The 19,442-nt window shown below is 37.0% G+C and overlaps 1 protein-coding gene and 1 long non-coding RNA gene across 2 annotated transcripts in view; one reads left to right on the top strand and one right to left on the bottom strand.

The window, feature by feature from the left end:
• The window catches only part of LOC115213023 (F-box only protein 21), a 42,040-nt gene that overhangs the window by 7,842 nt on the left and 14,756 nt on the right, over positions 1–19,442 (top strand). The window contains exons 3-7 of the mRNA XM_029781922.2: positions 3,202–3,444; positions 8,377–8,498; positions 9,417–9,572; positions 11,790–11,920; positions 12,361–12,491. Of these exons, the coding sequence (XP_029637782.1) occupies positions 3,202–3,444; positions 8,377–8,498; positions 9,417–9,572; positions 11,790–11,920; positions 12,361–12,491 (783 nt within the window). The remainder of the gene's footprint in view (positions 1–3,201; positions 3,445–8,376; positions 8,499–9,416; positions 9,573–11,789; positions 11,921–12,360; positions 12,492–19,442) is intronic.
• The window catches only part of LOC118764033, a 43,706-nt gene continuing 35,740 nt past the window's right edge, over positions 11,477–19,442 (bottom strand). Inside the window, exon 2 of the long non-coding RNA XR_004999818.1 lies at positions 11,477–11,635. This is a non-coding gene — a long non-coding RNA (uncharacterized LOC118764033). The remainder of the gene's footprint in view (positions 11,636–19,442) is intronic.

Raw genomic sequence — 19,442 nt, 5'->3', positions numbered from 1 at the left:
TATATATATACACATATATACATGCACTAGCACTATGACCCGGCAACAACGGGTCTTTAATGCTAGTATGTATATAAATATATATATATATGTATATATAGATAGATATAGATAGATAGATAGATAGATCCTAAATTAATTCAAGGATTCTGGAAATTTCTTTATCAATCTGTTACAGATATAAAGTTGTACATTATAACTTAGACGTGGATTTATATTCCAGCACTAACATGAAAGCAACCAATTCTTTTGATATGAAACTCTTTTGGTTTAGGATTAGTCAAGTTACAAACTGAATTTCTATAATTTATTGTTACTGATGCATATACTGATTTCAAATATGATTGAGAGACTGTACAAAACAGAGTAGCTATTTGGCCATGTTTGCTTTAATTATATGTTGTGCTGTTGATCAGGAATAAACAAACTTTAATCCAGATTCTAGATCTACTAGATAAACAAACAAATTCTAATCCAGTTTCTAGATCTGCTTAATTACAAATGATATATTCCATTATGACAAGGACAGGATTTTCTTGGATAAGAATTGAACTGCTGAACTGGCACTTTGTATAAGAACTATTTAACTGACAGGATTCATATTCCTTTATAACATGTTATGTTATGGTTGAATTATTCAAACTTTGTGAGACAATGTATACAGCTTTTGTTTGCATGTAGGATCAGTATACAAGGGTCAAGAATAGCCAGCAGTTTAGTGGTACAAGCAGAATGATAAGAATGAAGCTTGCGCACTCTTAGATGTGTGTCTGTTATAAAAAGCTACTTGCTAAAAAGCAAACGATGTACAGCGTGTGGAAACCAAAAAAGTGACCACTGACACTTTCTGAGGGTTCTTATACCTATTGGAAAAGCTGAAAGTGTGTCTGAAATCAAAGGCATATAACTTGTCTTATCTAATGTTAACCTCCAGTTGAACATAGAATGCTAACTCAAACAAAGGAACCAAGATAAGAGAGACAGGTGACCTCATAAACAAAAGAAAGGATCTCATTGGAAAATCTAGGCTAAGGTTTTGATTCTTGGCTAAGAAATCAAGGAACAATTTCTTACATCTTATCTTGTGAGATTTTGAGGCTAAAACTATTTCAATTGTTGCTTGCAAAGATAAAGACGCATTTCAAAAAGATTTCTAATAAGAGTCAGAATAATTTGTTGATATCTCAGTGGCCTTGGCTAAAGAGAAGTAATCTTCTAAGCCAGCATAAATGCCATCCAGTTCAAGCAAGCATGTGCTAACAGTATCACAATGTGTGCCCATTACAAATGTGTTCCAGGACAGAAAAAAACAACAACTTGTATTCACATTTTTAAACAATTATTTTGAGTCGTTTAGAGTAATCATTTTTACCTTTTATCTGATGAGAGCTTTTAATGTCAATAGTTGATGCCTTGCAAAAATCAATCTGTGTAAGTGCTAATCAGGCAATGGTATCAACATAAAGTTTTGATTCTAACAAAAGAACAAATAACCCTAAGCCAGAATATGTTTGTGGAAATGTCTGCTTTTGAACATCATTGATCCTCCATTGATCATGACTCAGGTGATTTTAACTTTTGATCTACAATTTATTATAAAAGATTTCAAAGTAAATCTTTCTCCAGCAACCTATGATATCAAAAGAAAATACAGAAATAACTAGGATAGTATGAATAATATGGAACTAGAAAGTAAACGAGACAAGAACAATAAATCAAGGATTAACTTTTATCATAGCCACTGTCGTGAAAGGCAGAACAAAGTTGTGGGAAAATAGCAACTGTATTAAGAGACAGCTGTAATGATAATATGTGTGTGTGTGTGTGTGTGTGTGTGAGAGAATAAGTAATGAGAGGTGGGTGGGAACTTGTGGCGAAGAAAGCTAAAAAGAAATGGTGACATCACATGCAGAGATGTTGAGTTTTTATAAATAAGAGAGGATTAATGGAAATATAGATCTGTTCAAACAATACCGACATGGAACAGTTTTCCTTAGTCAGAGGAGGAAGGGCAGTGTCCCTCCTCCTCTTTAAGGGCTTCTACAACTCATGGGAGAGAAGTATAACATCCTTTGGGTAACAGTGAGTCATGTCTTATGTCTGTAAACAATATGTCCTGTAGCTTCACAGTGTTGATATGTAAAAATCAGTAGAATAGCAAGCCTTAGAACTCTGTATCAGTAAGTCTCATCAACCCAATATGGAGAAAATAGACTGGAAAACAAGATGTTATTTTTGTTTAATTTCATGTCAGTTTGGATCAAACAGACCTATGATCTAAAGAAATATATATTATAAAAATGATAATAATAATGATGATGATTTCAAATTTTGGCACAAAGCCAGCAAGTTTGGGGGAAGGGTAATTTGATTACGTTGACTCCAGTGCTCGACTGGTACTTATTTTATCGACCCTGAGAGGATGAAAGGCAAAGTCGACCATGGAATTTGAACTCAGAACATGAATTGCTATTAAGCATGATAATAACATTTTCTTCAAAATTCTGACACAAGGCAGCAATTTTAGGGAAGTGGGTAAGTCTATTACATCGACCCCAGTGCTCAACTGGTATTTATCTTATCAAACCCAAAAGGATGAAAGGTAAATAATAATAATAATCCTTTCTACTATAGGCACAAGGCCTGAAATTTGTGGGAGGGGAGGGGCCTAGTCGATCACATCAACCTCAGTGCTCAACTGGTACTTATTTTGTTGACCTCAAATGTATGAAAGGCAAAGTTGCTAACTGTATTCCATTAACTGAAAGCATTTCAGGTGTTTATTTGATCTGCTACCAATAGGCAATAGATCTGCTTCAGTATGGCCATTACAGATTACTTAATTGCTTTTAAAAATGTATAGCCTTTACTAATATATAAATTTTATATTGGAGTAGCAATTTCCTTTTCACATATCTTGACTTTATGCCATGTAGCTAAGTTTTTCTTTCACTACATTAAAACTGTAAATTTTTACAATGTCTCTGTTAGAAAATTTTCCAGATTGTGTTTGAGTAAAGCTAGGCCATAAAAAAGATAATATTCAAATATCATGCGTCATCAGCATCATCATTTACCTTCCAGATTCCATACTGGCTTGGGTCAGACAGTTGTCCTTACATTGTTTAATTGTCTAAATTTAAAATTCTAAATTTCTTACATTATTTAAGTTTCCTTCTTGTCTTTCTTAATGGTTTTTAGCTGGCCTAATGTTCTTCCAAAGACTAAATACCATATGCCTGTGGCATGGCGAAAATTGTTCATTCGGCATTATACATGTATCCAAAATGTCAACCGGTTTCTTCAGAATTTAGCAGAAATTTGCTACAATTATGAGGAGGTTCCACCAGATAAATTTCATATCATTCTCCAGTATATTGATGAAGATGAAAACAACAGAGATTTTATCACTAGTTATCTCCATTTAATTGCATCGGATCCAGTGTAAGCCATTCTTTTATTTAATTATTTTGTTATTAAATGTTTATATTTTTATCACTGTGCTAATAAATAAAGTTAATGGGCTTTTTAGTTTTGCCGGATCTTTTCTGTTTGACTGCATCTATGGAAATTTTAAAATTTGGTGTATTGATGTAATTTTCCATGCTGAATCTCGGGATATTTAACTTTTTCCAGAAAAAAAAAATTTTAAATCAAGTTACAGAGGTTTAAAGTTTGATCATTTTTACCCAGTCAGAAAAGATGTGGAAGCTGCCATGCACAAAATGGCAGCACGTGTTGTCAGCTGTAAACAAATGAAATATTGACTAAATTCCTCATGCACTAGCTGATGAATTTTTTCCACATTCTAGGGCTGGCACTAATGGCTGGTTTTCCAGATCACTTATCATTTCCAGGGATGTTCTGCTTGTGAAGTGCCTGTGCACTTAAAACATTGCATACAGCCATTGCCTAGTCACCATACATTTGTTGAAGCTTGCTCAATGTCTCTGTAGCAGAAATCCCAAGTTTAACACAAAATTTCATGTTGGCTGTTTGTTCCAACTTCTTATCTATAACAAAATCACAAACTACAGCATACTCATTATCACAGAAACACAAATTTCACAATTTGCAAAGTATACACAACAATTTCACTTGGCACACTCCCTCGTGAAGGTCACTGCTTGCTCTCACAGATGGCAGCACAACTGTGTGCTGCCATCTGTTGGTGTTTTACAGAACTGGTCTGGGAACTTTTTGATACTTAATATGGAGAAAAGTCAGTGCACACTTTCCACCCAGAGCTAGTTGAAGTATCATGTTGTTCTGTGCTATCTAGAACAGCATCATCATCATCATCTACCTCATCTGATGACAAAAGGAAAGTCACAAAAAAAACTTCATCGCTATATAAATCTTCCATTTGTGACCAGGGCCAGATTTATAGGTGGCAAAAGGGGCAATTGTCCTAGGCTCCTGCTAGATGTTGGGGGTCCTGTTGCTATGCAGGATATGTAGCACTCAATACAGGGTGACCCCCTCCTCCCAGCAATCAAGCATGAAGATTCTCTCTTTCAATATACGAAGGTATCTCAACTTAAAATGTGTAATGGATTCTCTTTTTTGATAAATAACCATAGATTTTGTCACCTTAGAGACACCATTTCAATTAAAAAACAATTTACTACTCAGTCCCAAAGCAGCTACAATTTCCAAAGGAATTGTTGCTGCAGAAAGAAGTTTTGGTCTCTAAGTCAAATTTCTTCTTTCAGCACATGACTGAGCATAACTTTGGCTTGACCACTCTCCATTAAAGGCATAGACACACACACACATTCACTCTCTCTCACACACACATGCACACATTGCTACTTCTAAACTTAATTATTTCAGTGAGGCATTGAAAACTGATTTTATTTTAGAGTCAAGTAAGTAAAGAATACGAGGGACGTTAAATAAGTAATGCCTCTGACCCACTTGCAGTTGTTTGACCGAGCTGAAATTTTGCATGTGCAATTATTTATATCTCTATAAATTAAGTGGCAAATTACAGCTCTGAAATAATTGTGGTTTCTGATTTACATGTGTTTGAACTGAGTCAAGTGTGAAATGGAGCCAGTTGAGTGTCAAGCAGTGATCCGGTTTTTGTATTTGAAAGGACGCACACCACGGGAGACTTTTGATGAAATGAAAGTAACTTATGGTGATGATGCCCCATCATATGACCTTGTAAAACCCTGGCATAGTGAATTCAAACATGGTCGGAACTCTGTGGAAACAGCTCCCAGATCTGGTCACCCCCTTCTGCCATTGATGAGGCATCTGTCCGTCAAGTTGAGGCTGCCATTTTGGAAGATCAATGCATAACTATTCGCCAAACAGCCCATGAGGTCAAGATTAATACCGGGTCTGTGGAAACTATCATTCATGACCATCTGCACATGCAAAAGGTGTCTGCCAAATGGATTCCCAGGTTGCTCACACCTTTCCAGAAGCAAGAACGCGTCGAGTGCTCGAAGATGAATTTGGAGATGTGCCAAGAAGATGAGTCAAAATTTTTCAAAAGTCTGATTACACAGGATGAAACCTGGGTCCATCACTATGATCCAGAGACCAAAGCCCAGTCAATGCAGTGGAAGCACCGTGACTCACCTCCTCCAAAGAAGGCAAGGGTGCAGCCCTCCGCTGGTAAGGTCATGCTCACAGTCTTCTGGGACCAGGACGGAGTAGTGATGACAGATTTCCTGGCAAAGGGTACCACAATTACAGGAGCCTATTATGCTTCACTTTTGAGGAAATTAAGAGAAGCTATCAAAATCAAGAGGCGGGGCAAGATCAGCAAAGGCATCCTCCTCCTGCAGGTCAACGCTCCGGTCCACAACTCGCATGTCACCAGATCAGAAGCACAGGCGTGCGGCTATGAACTCATCCCCCATCCCCCCTACTCTCCTGACCTTGCACCCTCTGATTTTCACCTCTTCCCAGCCATGAAGTTGTTTTTGAAAGGAAAGCGTTTCCCAGATGATGCAGCCTTGATTTCTGAAGTCACATCGTGGTTGGAGGACCAAGCTGGGGTCTTCTACAAAAACGGTCTTCAGAGCTGCATCAAACGATGGGAGAAATGCGTAACTCTGGGTGGATTTTATGTAGAAAAAGACTAATAACTGTGCCAAATTTCATTGCTCTACTGCTATGGGAAGTGGGTCAGGGGCATTACTTATTGAACGCCCCTCGTATGTTCCAAAATTTAAATTTTGAATTTAGTTTTAATTATAAAATTACACCTGTCAACAGCAAAAAGCATTTTTTTTTCTGCTTTAGAATTACTATGTATATGTTCAAATGTTTTTCATTAAATTGAACCTTTTTTTTCTTTCTTTTTGCCTATATTTTGTGTTATTCTTTCAAACACTCGAAATTATTATTTGGAAGTGGGGCAGAATTAGTAATTTCCAAGTTCTCGTTATTTTCTTCCTTACTAATTTTCAGCCATTGCATTTGAAGTATTGTATTCCTATTTTGTACCATTGCATCGTCTCCAGGAGTGAAAATTGGTCAGTATAGTCTATGTAGTTGTTGAAGTTGAGAAAGTTTGAAATGTAGGTGACTTCAACCCTATTTTAATTGGGATAGCTTATAAAATATTTGGATAATGTTTGGTGTTTGACCACCAATATTTTTTCTCTGTTGGACTCTACATCAGTTTTTCTCACACTAAAATCTAATTTGATAATCTTCAAGTTTAAAAAAAAAGTCTAAATTGGAACAAAATGAGTGATGACTAATTTTAAATATTTCAAAAAGAGCTCCACTCCAGCAGCTCATGAAGAATCTATACAGAATATTTTATGATAAGTTTTTTAGATTTAGTTCAGTTTCGTTAATGTAATTCTGGAGAACGGAAGAGGCAAATTTAAATTTACCTTATCTTGTCTTACTCATTTTGCCCCGTCTAAATTTGTCAAAGAGAATGGTGATAATTTTCTGAAATAGTGTTCTGAATATGTTATAGTTTTTACTGCATTTAGAGAAGCTGATATAGTTTTGGCAAAGTAGTGAACATTTGTAAAAAAATATAAGCCTCAAATGTGGTGTGCAAGAGAGGCGACTGCACTGGTATGGTCATGTGATGCATATGGATGAGGACAGCTGTGTGAAAAAGTGCCAATCTCTAATTGTGGAAGGAACATGTAGTAGCAGTAGACCCAGGAAGACATGGGAGGAGGTGGTGAAGCACGATCTTTGAACTTTGGGCCTCACAGAGGCAATGACTAATGACCGAGACCTTTGGCGATATGCTATGCTTGAGAAGACCCATCAAGCCAAATGAAATTGTAGTTGTGGCCAATGCTGGTATCACGTAACTGGCACCCGTGCCAGTGGAACGTAGAAAGCACCTTTTAAGTGTTGGGCCTCATTGAGGCAAAGTGTCTGATGCTGGTGAGACTTTTGGCATTATATTGTACTTGAGAAGAAGACCCATCGAGAAGACAAGTAAAATTGCAGTCGTGGCAGATATCAGTGTCATGCAAACGGCACTCGTGCTGGTGGCACGTAAAAGCACCCATTACACTCTTGAAGTGGTTGGTGTTAGGAAGGGCATCCAGCTGTAGAAACCATGCCAAATCAGACTGGGGTCTGTTGCAGCCTTCCAGCTTGCCAGCCCTGGTCAAACTGTCCAACTCATATCTTACCTCCCTCTGTGAAAACCAAAATTTGAATTTTGGAAAGTGTATCTATAAAGCAACATTTTCAGTATTTTATTTAAACTTTCTCTGCTAACTCATCAAATTCAATTACATGCAATAGATGGGTTTTGAGATTTAAATTTGGTAATTCTTCGAGATTTTAAATCTTGTGTTTGAGGGGCCCACTGAAATTGAAGTTCCTCAGGTCCCCCATGATTTAAATCCGGTCCTGTTTGTGACTTGATTTCTCCCATCGATAAAGGCTACTTACATTTAGGTGCATTTGATGAAGTAGATAGTCCAATATCAATTGATGATGGCATATCCATGCAAAATATTTGAAACAGCAACTGATGATGTCTGCTATTCTGTAATGAAACATCAATTGATGATGTCCACTCTTTAAGGGATAATGTAGAATCTCCTGATATAGAACAAAAACATAAATAACATCCTACCTTCCATATGTCTGATCCACAGGTATCTAGAACCCTACAGTCATTTCACTTTCTTTATAAACTACCAGTCTTTATAATGGTAGCATTATAAACTACCAGTCTTCACTTTAGTAATTAAGTTGCTTAATCTAGTTGAACTGATATTTCTTACTCTCTTATACAAGGTTGTCTCTGTTATATTTAAAGTCATTATGTAGCTAAACCCAAATCTGTAACAATTTCACACTTTGAATGTCAAATATGAATCCACTGGATTTCTGTGCCATTTATTTTTCTGCTTTCTACAGAGAAAACTTAACAAAGAAATACTATGCTGGTAAGACATTGCAACACATTCAGCATCACAGTTTATCTAAAGCTTGGCATAGTTATTTATCACTGCCTATTAACGAACAGAAACTGGAAATTGGTAAGTAGTAGTTGTTTTTGTTGTACATAAGCTGGTGCCTTGTACACTCCTGGTAACCAATGAGACTGTGTAACAAAATTTTGATTTTTTTTTTAGTATTTAGTCAGTAAGTGTTATTTCCTATTTACTTCTATCTAAAAATCAAAGGAAATGACTACCATTCCCTTCAAACTTTGCTTTTCTGACCTGGACATCAATGTTTTCAAACTGACCTATTTTCTAAAATATTTCAGACAGATTCAGCACTGAGCAGAAATATTGTTATTGCAAATATTCAGCTCAATACCACAGATTTGCTTGTCAGTTGCTTGACTTTAACCAGTTGAGCATGTTTCTTACAGGCTGACAATATGTGCATCACTGATGATGAGCAGGAGTAGTGGGGGAGTATCGTAGTCATGTATTGAGAAGGATTCTTTGGGTTTTGAATAAATGTAATAAAAGCAAAGTTTGAAGGAAATATTAGCCATTTCTCATACTTTCTAAGGAAATAACAGTTGTTACCCAAGAACAAAAATCATGTTATGCAGTATAGTTTAGGTTTTGATCCACCCCCCACCCCCTCTGTTGTTGTTCCACATCTTTCATCTCTTTGTTGTCCTCATCATTTTGATTGTTGCTTCATTCTGATCAAAGAGGTTGTGCCCATAGCTTTCACAGTCCATCCAAGAGATCGACAAGGTTACTATTTTACTTGAATGGCTGCAAGTCAACAGCTTCAGGAAATATCTGCTAAGACAATATGGATGTTCTCTAACATAAAGTTGAATGAGACTGGATAAATGTTTCATAAACTTTTATCTACTTTGGTTTTCACACAGCTGCTCATTTCAGTTTGAATAGTTTCATATGGAAAATCTCTTTGGAAAGTTCTATCTGCTGATAGAGATCTAACTGTCTTGCTCAATTCTTTTGCAGGTACAATTTATATGCATAACTGGCATTGTTTTTTGGAAACAACAAATATTGAAGACATATTACAAAAACTAGATACACTTGCATATGAAGTTAAAAAGGAACTGGCAAAATTTCGCCCAGATCATCCTACACTTGGTAAAGAAGACCTTTATGATAGTAAGTTATATTACACTTTACAGTTGCCGTCATTTTCGTCAATGATTTTTGATATTTATGAAGAAAAGGAAAATATAAAATGGAACTATGTCACTATTAACCTCAGGATATATATATATATATATATATATATATATATATTGTCACCTCATCACACTGCTTACATGGATTCCCATGATTTTCTGTTGCCATCCAATTCTAGTATCCATATTTGAACTGGGAGCTTGAGTCATAATGAATCTTTCATTAGCAGATTACACAACCATGGATGCATTGCAGTTACTCTCTCTTGATAGTGCTTGGTGATCATAACAATCGATCTCCTAGGATTCCTCCACCCAGCATCAATGTTGGCTCAGTTGGGTTCTTCTGCTACCACTTCACAAACTGCCATGCTGCTTTCCCATGACTTCACTGTATCCATGGCAGGATGACTAAATGGGTGTTATGCCTTGTCAAAAGTAGCCTGTAACTATGCGAGGTATGGCTGTCACTCTGTGAAGTATTTTCAAAATATCCGCTTACACACACACTCACAAATAAACTATCGGCAGCTGAAGCAACTTTTGTAATGAATATTAATTAGCACATCCAACCTAACTTGGATGTGTTGTTTACAATGCCATAGACTGTGGTAAATGTTTCAAAAAATCATTTCATAGGTGCAGGAGTGGCCGTGTGGTAAGTAGCTTGCTTACCAACCACATGATTCCGGGTTCAGTCCCACTGCATGGCACCTTGGGCAAATGTCTTCTACTATAGCCTTGGGCCGACCAAAGCCTTGTGAGTGGATTTGGTAGACGGAAACTGAAAGAAGCCTGTTATATATATGTATATATATATGTGTTTGTATGTGTGTATGTTTGTGTGTCTGTATTTGTTCCCCCAACATCGCTTGATAACTGATGCTGGTGTGTTTACATCCCCGTAACTTAGCGGTTCGGCAAAAGAGACCAATAGAATAAGTACTAGGCTTACAAAGAATAAGTCCCGGGGTCGATGTACTCGACTAAAAGCGATGCTCCAGCATGGCCGCAGTCAAATGACTGAAACAAGTAAAAGAGTAAAGAGTATAGATGACAAATGCTAGAAAGCATATTTTTATCAGTTGACTGAATTTCACCAACACCAGCGGCTGGTACTATTGTATCACATGATTTCACCATATTGCAGATCGTCAACAGTAGGAAGCCAAGCACCAAATGCCAGACTCAAAATGATTTAGAATAGTACAGGCTAAACAGCCAGTGATGCTGGAAAAGCTGGCAGGCTCTGTAGAAATGAGCTATTAGCGACAGGAGCAGGCTTTGTGACAAATATTAATTAGTTCATTCAACCTAACACTATACAGTGAAATCACATAATAGCATTAGTGTCATGCCTGTGCTGACAAAATTTAGTCAACTGATAGTAGTTTGCTACTTTTTGGCATTGTTTAGCACAGTCTACGGTGTTATAAACAACCCATCCAGGTTAGGTTAGATGTGCTAATTAATATTCATTAGAAAGCCTGCTTTGGTTGCCAAGTTTATCTAGCTATCCTCATCAATACCCATCACATGATCAAACTAGCACAGTTATCTCTCTTGCACTCTCTATCTGATTTTGACCTCAATGAAATGAAAACTAGTGTCAACCTCAGCAAAATTTGAATTCAGAGCATAAAAAGCCAGAAGAACTGCAACTTATGGTTTTGTCCAGTGCTTTTAACAATTCTCTCAAGTAGACGGCCTTTTACTAAGTGTGCAATGTCATTTCAATTCCTGATTAAGCCATTTTGCTTCATTATTCATTTTACCTCTAATTTTTTTCTTTCTCTGGTCAGTAGCTGAAATAAGAATATTTTCACCAGGTTGATTGACCTCAACATACTCCATAGAGACAAGATAAATTATGAGTGGTTGTGTGTGTGTGTGTGTGTGTGTACATCCATTTATCAAAGATTGGGATGGTTTTATAAATTTGGACATCTGTTTATTGTTGAGGATCATTTTTTGCAACCAGATTCCTTTTCTTATGCTAACTTCTCAAGTAGGAGCAATATTTGTTACCAGCTAAATAGACTGAAAGAAACAGGAAAGAATGTTTAGCCTGGAGACAGAAAGCAGCATTTTATGTTCAGTAATACAATATTTTAATCTCACACCTGTTGTGTAACTAAAAGCTCTAACACATACGGAAGGATTAATGTCAATTTGTATGCTTTCTATATGGCAGCTATTGACACCAATCTGTGGAATCCTACAGATACTCGTGATATACTTATTGCTATGAACAATATTTTGTACAAGAAACACAGATTCCATGCTGAAGAATATTCTTCAATGGATCTTCTGAATATCAACAAGGTATGTTTTTGAATCTTTTTTTTTTTTTTTTTTTTCAAAATGAAAGGTAATGGTTTGGCAATCAGGAGAACGATGAACAAAATGTGTTGTATCTATTTAGTCATATCTCCTTATACTCAAATCCCATTTGAATCAACTTTGCCTTTCTTCATTTTAGAGTTGATAAAAATCAATACCATTCAGGTACTGGGGTCAATGCAATGGACTTTACCATTCTCCTTCAATTCAAACAGGTTCCTATGTTAGAAATCAATATTTTTGTAAATTGAAATGAAATGAGGATGACAAGGGACAACTTGATTAAAACTGAATTACAACAATAATTTAATTGCTGTGTGTTTAATTGTTGTGCTTTATGATATTTATATTTCAAAGCAAATTATTTTCTTTTTGCTACAGTTTATAAAAAACATACTGATAATAGATTTGTAATTTTACAGGTTTTAATTAGTAAACGTTGTCTACGTTGGATAGTAACTGTGATTTATCAGAGTGTAGCTCGAAGACTTGGAGTCCTCTTAGAACCAATTCCGCCTTTCATGCAACTTCTTCGTTGGCAAGAACATCCAAAGTGAGTACCTTTCAAATGGCTTCACTTTTATATTGAAAAGTAGTTAAATCTGTAGAGTGGATGCAATATAAACAAGAATGTATTTTGCACCAAAAGCCAATATTAGAGTTTCTTGCATGGTAACTGGTGCAGTATAGTATGTTCTAACAGAACATCCACGTTTAAGTGGGGATGAATATTACCTCTCGATATTAACACTGCCTCTGTCATTGCTATACTCTTCAACTGACCAAAGCCTTGTGAGTGAATTTGGTAGACAAAAACTAAAAGAAGTCTATTAGGTATATATATATATATATATATATATATATATATATATGTGTGTATGGGAAGGGACTGGTGACACAAGCTTTCATTCATATATATATATATATATATATATATATATATATATATATATATATATATATATATATATATATATATATGTATGTATATATATATGTATGTATATATATATGTATGTATATATATATGTATGTATATATATATGTATGTATATATATATGTATGTATATATATATGTATGTATATATATATGTATGTATATATATATGTATATATATATGTATGTATATATGTATGTATATATATATGTATGTATATATATATATATATATATATATGTATGTATATATATATATATATATATATATATATATATATATATATGTATATATATATATATATATATATATATATATATGTATGTATGTATATATATATATATATATCATCATCATCATCATCATCATCATCGTTTAACGTCCGCTTTCCGCGCTAGCACGGGTTGGACGGTTCGACCGGGTCTGGGAAGCCAGGGGCCGCTCCAGGCTCCAGTCTGAATCTGGCAGAGTTTCTACGGCTGGATGCCCTTCCTAACGCCAACCACTCCGTGAGTGGATTGGGTGCTTTTTACGTGCCACCTGCACAGGGGCCGGAGGGTCCGGCATCGTCACGATCGGTTCGAGCATTTTAACGTGTCAGCGGCACGGGGGTAACGAGGTCCGGGGTACTTTGGGGATCCAGGGTGCTTTGGGGATCCGGGGTACTTAGAATGGGTAGGGGGTATGTGGAATTGCTGCAGAAAGCAGCCCGGGTCTTTGTAGTCACAGCATATCTCCAGAGATCTCGGTCCTTCGCCATTGCCTCAGTGAGGCCCAATGCTCTGAGGTCATGCTTGACTACCTCATCCCATGTCTTCCTGGGTCTACCTCTCCCCCTGATACCTTCAACTGTTTGGGAGTGGCACTTCTTCACACATCTCTCTTCATCCATCCGCAGCACATGACCATACCATCGCAAGCGTCGCTCTTGCACACCACATCTGATGCTTCTTATATCCAGCATTTCTCTCAGGATACTTACACTCTGTTTTGCGTGCACACTGACACTACACATCCAGCGGATCATGCTAGCTTCATTTCTTTCAAGTCTACGCATGTCTTCTGCAGTCACAGCCCATGTTTCATTACCGTGAAGCATGGCAGTTCGCACACATGCATCATACAATCTACCTTTTGCTCTGAGGGAGAGACCTTTTGTTGCCAGTAGGGGTAGGAGCTTTCTGAACTTTGCCCAGGCTATTCGTATTCTAGTGGTGATACTCTCTGTGCATCCACCTCCGCTACTAACTTGGTCACCCAGGTAGCGGAAACTATCAACTACTTCTAGTTTCTCTCCCTGGAGTGTGATGGAATCTGTTTTCTGAGTGTCTGTTGTGTCTATTGTCCCTGTGCATCTGCCGCACATGAAAGCTATCTTATCTGTTAATTTCCCTTTAATGTTGCTGCACCTCTTATGTGTCCATAACTTACATTGGGTGCATCTTATGGAGTTTCTACCTGTACCTTTCCTACAGGTTGAGCAGGGCCACCTACCCGAGGGGATGTGTGCTGAGTACCTCTTGCTGCTTACTAATACTTTGGTCTTTGCTACATTTATTCTAAGGCCCTTTGATTCCAACCCTTGCTTCCACACCCGAAATTTCTCTTCTAGTTCCGGTAGTGATTCTGCTATGAGAGCTAGGTCATCGGCATAGAGGAGCTCCCAGGGGCATCCCATTTTGAATTCCTCTGTTATTGCCTGAAGGACTATGATGAATAAAAGGGGACTGAGGGCTGAGCCCTGGTGCACACCTACTTCTACCCGGAATTCTTCACTATATTCGTTGCCAATCCTAACCTTGCTGACAGCCTCTCTGTATAGAGCCTGTACAGCCCTTATTAGCCATTCTTCAATCTCCAGTTTCCGCATCGACCACCAGATAAGGGAACGGGGAACCCTGTCAAAGGCTTTCTCCAAGTCTACAAAAGCTATGTAGAGGGGTTTATCTTTAGCTAGGTACTTCTCCTGCAGTTGTCGGACCAGGAATATAGCATCAGTGGTGCTTCTACCTGGTACAAAACCGAACTGCATTTCATCTAAACAAATTCTCTCCCTAATGAGATGGTTATGACCTCTCTGAGACCTTCATCACCTGGTCCAACAGTTTGATACCTCTGTAGTTATTTCTATCTAGAGCATCACCCTTACCCTTGTAGCAGTTGACTATGGTGCTGCTGCACCAGTCATTGGGTATGACTCCATTGTGAACTACCTGGTTTACAATGCGGGTGACTATGGCATAGCCCACATAGCCAGCTGTTTTAAGCATCTCAGCAGTGATTCCTGATAGGCCAGGGGCTTTGCCTGGTTTCATATCCTTAATTGCCTTATCTACAAGGGAGCTGTCTATTCGGGTAGCTGGTCCCTCTACTGGGTCAACATTTGGCAGGCTCTCCTCCTCCCATTCATTCTCCTCATTCAGCAGTCTTTCATAATGGCTTCTCCAAGCCTCTTTCTTTTCACTAGTAGTAAAAGCAAGTGTCCCATCATCCATGCGGACACATTTCTCTCCTATAACATCGCTATTTTCTCTGACACACTGTCTGGCAATCCGAAATACTTCAGCTCTTTGATCCTCGCGACGCTGGACATTGGCAAACTTCTTCTTTTCTGCTACATCTTTGGCAATGTAGACCTGCCGCCCAGCCTCCCTTTTGGCTATCTGGTACAGTTCCCTGCTGCCCCCATCCTTCCAGGCTTTCCAGGCCCGTCTCTTTTCACAGATGGCTTTATCTACTGCACTATTCCACCACCACGTAATTCTAGGTCTGGAAGGGACTTTGCACCATCCACAGACTTGGTCTGTGGCACTCAACAAGCTGTCCCGTAGGAATTCCCAGCTACCTTCTATGTCTGACGTCTGAAGCTCCTCCTCCCTCTCATCAAATTTCTTGATGAGTATGTCCCTAAATTTCTGACCATGCGAAGGGTTCTTTAGCCTCCAAATCCTTCTTTTCTGGATTGGTTTGTTTCTTGGAGTCCTTCTGGCCTCAAGCTTAAAGTCACTGATGATTAGTCTATGCTGAGGGATACATTCTTCACCCGGGAGGGTCTTTGTATTCAAGAGCAACCCTGCATCCCGTTGTCTGGTGAGGATGAAGTCTATTTGGCTAGCGGAGTCTCCTGACTGATAAGTTATAAGGTGGCAGACTGGCTTCTTGAAGTTAGTGTTGCAGATTGAAAGGTTACATGCATCACAGAATTCCAGCAGTCTAGTTCCCTCATCATTTCTGGTGCCAATACCATAGCCACCATGTACCCCAGTGAAGATACCCGATTCCCGCCCAACATGCCCATTAAAATCTCCACCTACAAAGATGAGGTCCTTATTACTAGTCTTTGTGGAAATTGCGGATGTGCTACCAGTGCCGGTGGCATGTCGAAACTCTGCTTGTGAAGACCCATTGAGGCAAGTGAGGATCAGAATCGAAATCGATCAATGGAAATCGATCAATGGAAATTGCAGATGTGTTACCAGTGCCGGTGGCATGTAAGAGAACTTTCCGTTTCGCGACTGTTGCCAGCACCGCCCCGTTTCGTGTCCATTGCCAGCCTCGCCTGGCCCTCGTGCCGGTGGCACATAAAAAGCACCATCCGTTCGTGGCCGTTTGCCAGCTCTGTCTGGCACCAGTGCGGGTGGCACGTAAAAAGCACCCACTACACTCACGGAGTGGTTGGCGTTAGGAAGGGCATCCAGCCGTAGAAACACTGCCAGATTTGACTGGGCCTGATGAAGCCTTCTGGCTTCACAGACCCCAGTAGAACCGTCCAACCCATGCTAGCATGGAAAACGGACGCTAAATGATGATGATGATGATGATGATATATATATATATGTATGTATGTATGATATATATATATATATATATATATATATATATATATATATATATATATATATATATATATATATATATATATATATATGTATGTATATGGGTGGGAAGGGACTGGTGACACAAGCTTTCATTCAGATATATATATATATATATATATATATATATATATATATACGCGAGAAAGAAGCAACAAGAATGGATAGGTTTTTAGTACAATCGTTTCATACAAGGACAGGCTTTATTAAAAGTTGCAAAAATTACAGCATATAAACGTGTCCCGTACTCATCAGCTAAAATACATGTGAGTTCTCTAGACATCCTAGTGGTTGAGGCTATACTCATGAAGTAATGTAGATAATTAAGTAACATAAACAGATTTCCAAAGTTCATTAAAGTTCTTTAAAGATGATGTACAGTCTTATCACAGAATTTTAAAAAAGTTTCAATAGCATCACAGAGAAGGTGACCTAATCCATAGTGCACATATGAATTTCCAGAGATATGATGAGGGATTACATACTCACAGAAGACAAATTTATCCATTGTTAATCACAACGAGGTGGGTCTCAATTCCTGCTTATTAGCATTACAAAGAGGGTGAATTAATCCTTTGTATAGATGCACAATTTCCAATGGTGTAGATGTACAATTAATTTTCTAGCCAGAGTTAGAAATCACATCTCGTCTTTTAAATTACGTCATAAAGCTGGTACCACCACACTTTCAAACAAAATCTGGGAACTCAAAAATAATAATAAAAATTATAACCTTAATTGGGAAATAGTTAGGAGAGCAATTCCGTATAAAAATAGTAGGGTTGGTTGCCAACTATGCTCCATGGAGACGTATGAAATTCTAAAGCATAGAAAACATAGAAACTTATTGAATAACCATATTGAACTAGGTCAAGTTTGTGTCCACGCTAAATTGAAGACTTTAAAATATTTTAAATGATTAGAATATTCGTAACTAGATAGATAGATATAACTTGATTTCTACTAGTATAGCACTGCTTTAAGTAGATAACTAAGAGTTCTCACACTACAGTTATCTTTTTCCTTATATCTGCATCAGTTTTTTGAGAACAGGGAAATGAATAGTACTTATACGCTGCTTAATTGAGGCTTTATTTAATTTCAAACTCATAATTTTTAAATTCTTAATTTTAAATCTTAATTGTAATTTTTAATTTTAATTCCTAACTTAATCTAATTTAAGTAGCATAACTCTAATAAAATAAAATGAGTTACTATAGCCCCATAATTCTATTTCAAAATTAAATAAATAAGGCTACTCCCTCGGTGATAATATGATTATCTTCATTATGATAGACAATCCCCTAACACCTTGTAAATGATCTTCTAAGATTTGACCTGTAGTCCGTCAATGTATGAATAATAACGGCAACTCCTTAAGACAATAAAATGAATAAATTAAATAAGTAAATTTTAATGACTTTTTGATAAGATTATACTTAGATTTTCCTAATGTATTTTCTTTTGATTTTAGCATCTGACCCCTAAACCCCTGACTGTGTTATCTCTTTAGATTCTCTTTAAATTCATAGCTGATTTCAACAGCAATAAATTAGCTGTTTTACTGGTCAAAGAATAATATTCTCCTCTAGTTCCTAGATGCCTGTAAATTAAAACCAGACTTGCCGTCTACTAATTCTTCTGTATAACTAGAACCCTCTTTTTTTTTTTCTTTTTCTTTGTTCCCTTCTTTCTCTTTTCTCTTTTTTCTTTTTCTTCTTCTTATTCTCTTTTTCCTTTTCTCTTCTCTTTTAGTCCCCTTCCCCCCCCCCTTTTTGCTCCCTCCTCCTTTATTTTCTCTCTTTTCTTCTATTCCCTTCCCTTTTCTATTCTTTGCCTCTCTAGAAAGCCCTTCAGCCTTTAAAAGTTAAATAGCTACAGCCTCTTGTAAATAGCAGTAATGTGATTAACGTGGCAAATACCTAATCATATAACAAGAATTGATACCTACCTCATTGTGTTCAACCATTGATAAATTTATCGCCTGTGAATATGAAATTCCTCTTCATTTCTCTGGAAATTTACATCTACACCATTGGAAATTGTGCATCTATACAAAGGATTAATTCACCCTCTTTGTAATGCTAATAAGCAGGAATTGAGACCCACCTCGTTGTGATTAACAATGGATAAATTTGTCTTCTGTGAGTATGTAATCCCTCATCATATGTGCACTATGGATTAGGTCACCTTCTCTGTGATGCTATTGAAACTTTTTTAAAATTCTGTGATAAGACTGTACATCATCTTTAAAGAACTTTAATGAACTTTGGAAATCTGTTTATGTTACTTAATTATCTACATTACTTCATGAGTATAGCCTCAACCACTAGGATGTCTAGAGAACTCACATGTATTTTAGCTGATGAGTACGGGACACGTTTATATGCTGTAATTTTTGCAACTTTTAATAAAGCCTGTCCTTGTATGAAACGATTGTACTAAAAACCTATCCATTCTTGTTGCTTCTTTCTCGCTTATAATCACCCCACATTACTGTATTGTTAAAACAGTATAGTTTTTTTTGGTGCATCTAAGTTAGGTACCATATTCAAGTAAATTCATTTAAATTAACTTGAATCTTTATTGCTTTTTGTATATATATATATATATATATATATATATGTATGTATATATATATGTATGTATATATATATATATATATGTATGTATATATATATATATATATA

Source organism: Octopus sinensis, linkage group LG6 (assembly GCF_006345805.1).
Source record: "Octopus sinensis linkage group LG6, ASM634580v1, whole genome shotgun sequence".
NCBI classification, from domain to species: domain Eukaryota; kingdom Metazoa; phylum Mollusca; class Cephalopoda; order Octopoda; family Octopodidae; genus Octopus; species Octopus sinensis.
This window is presented reverse-complemented; position numbering and strand designations above follow the sequence as displayed.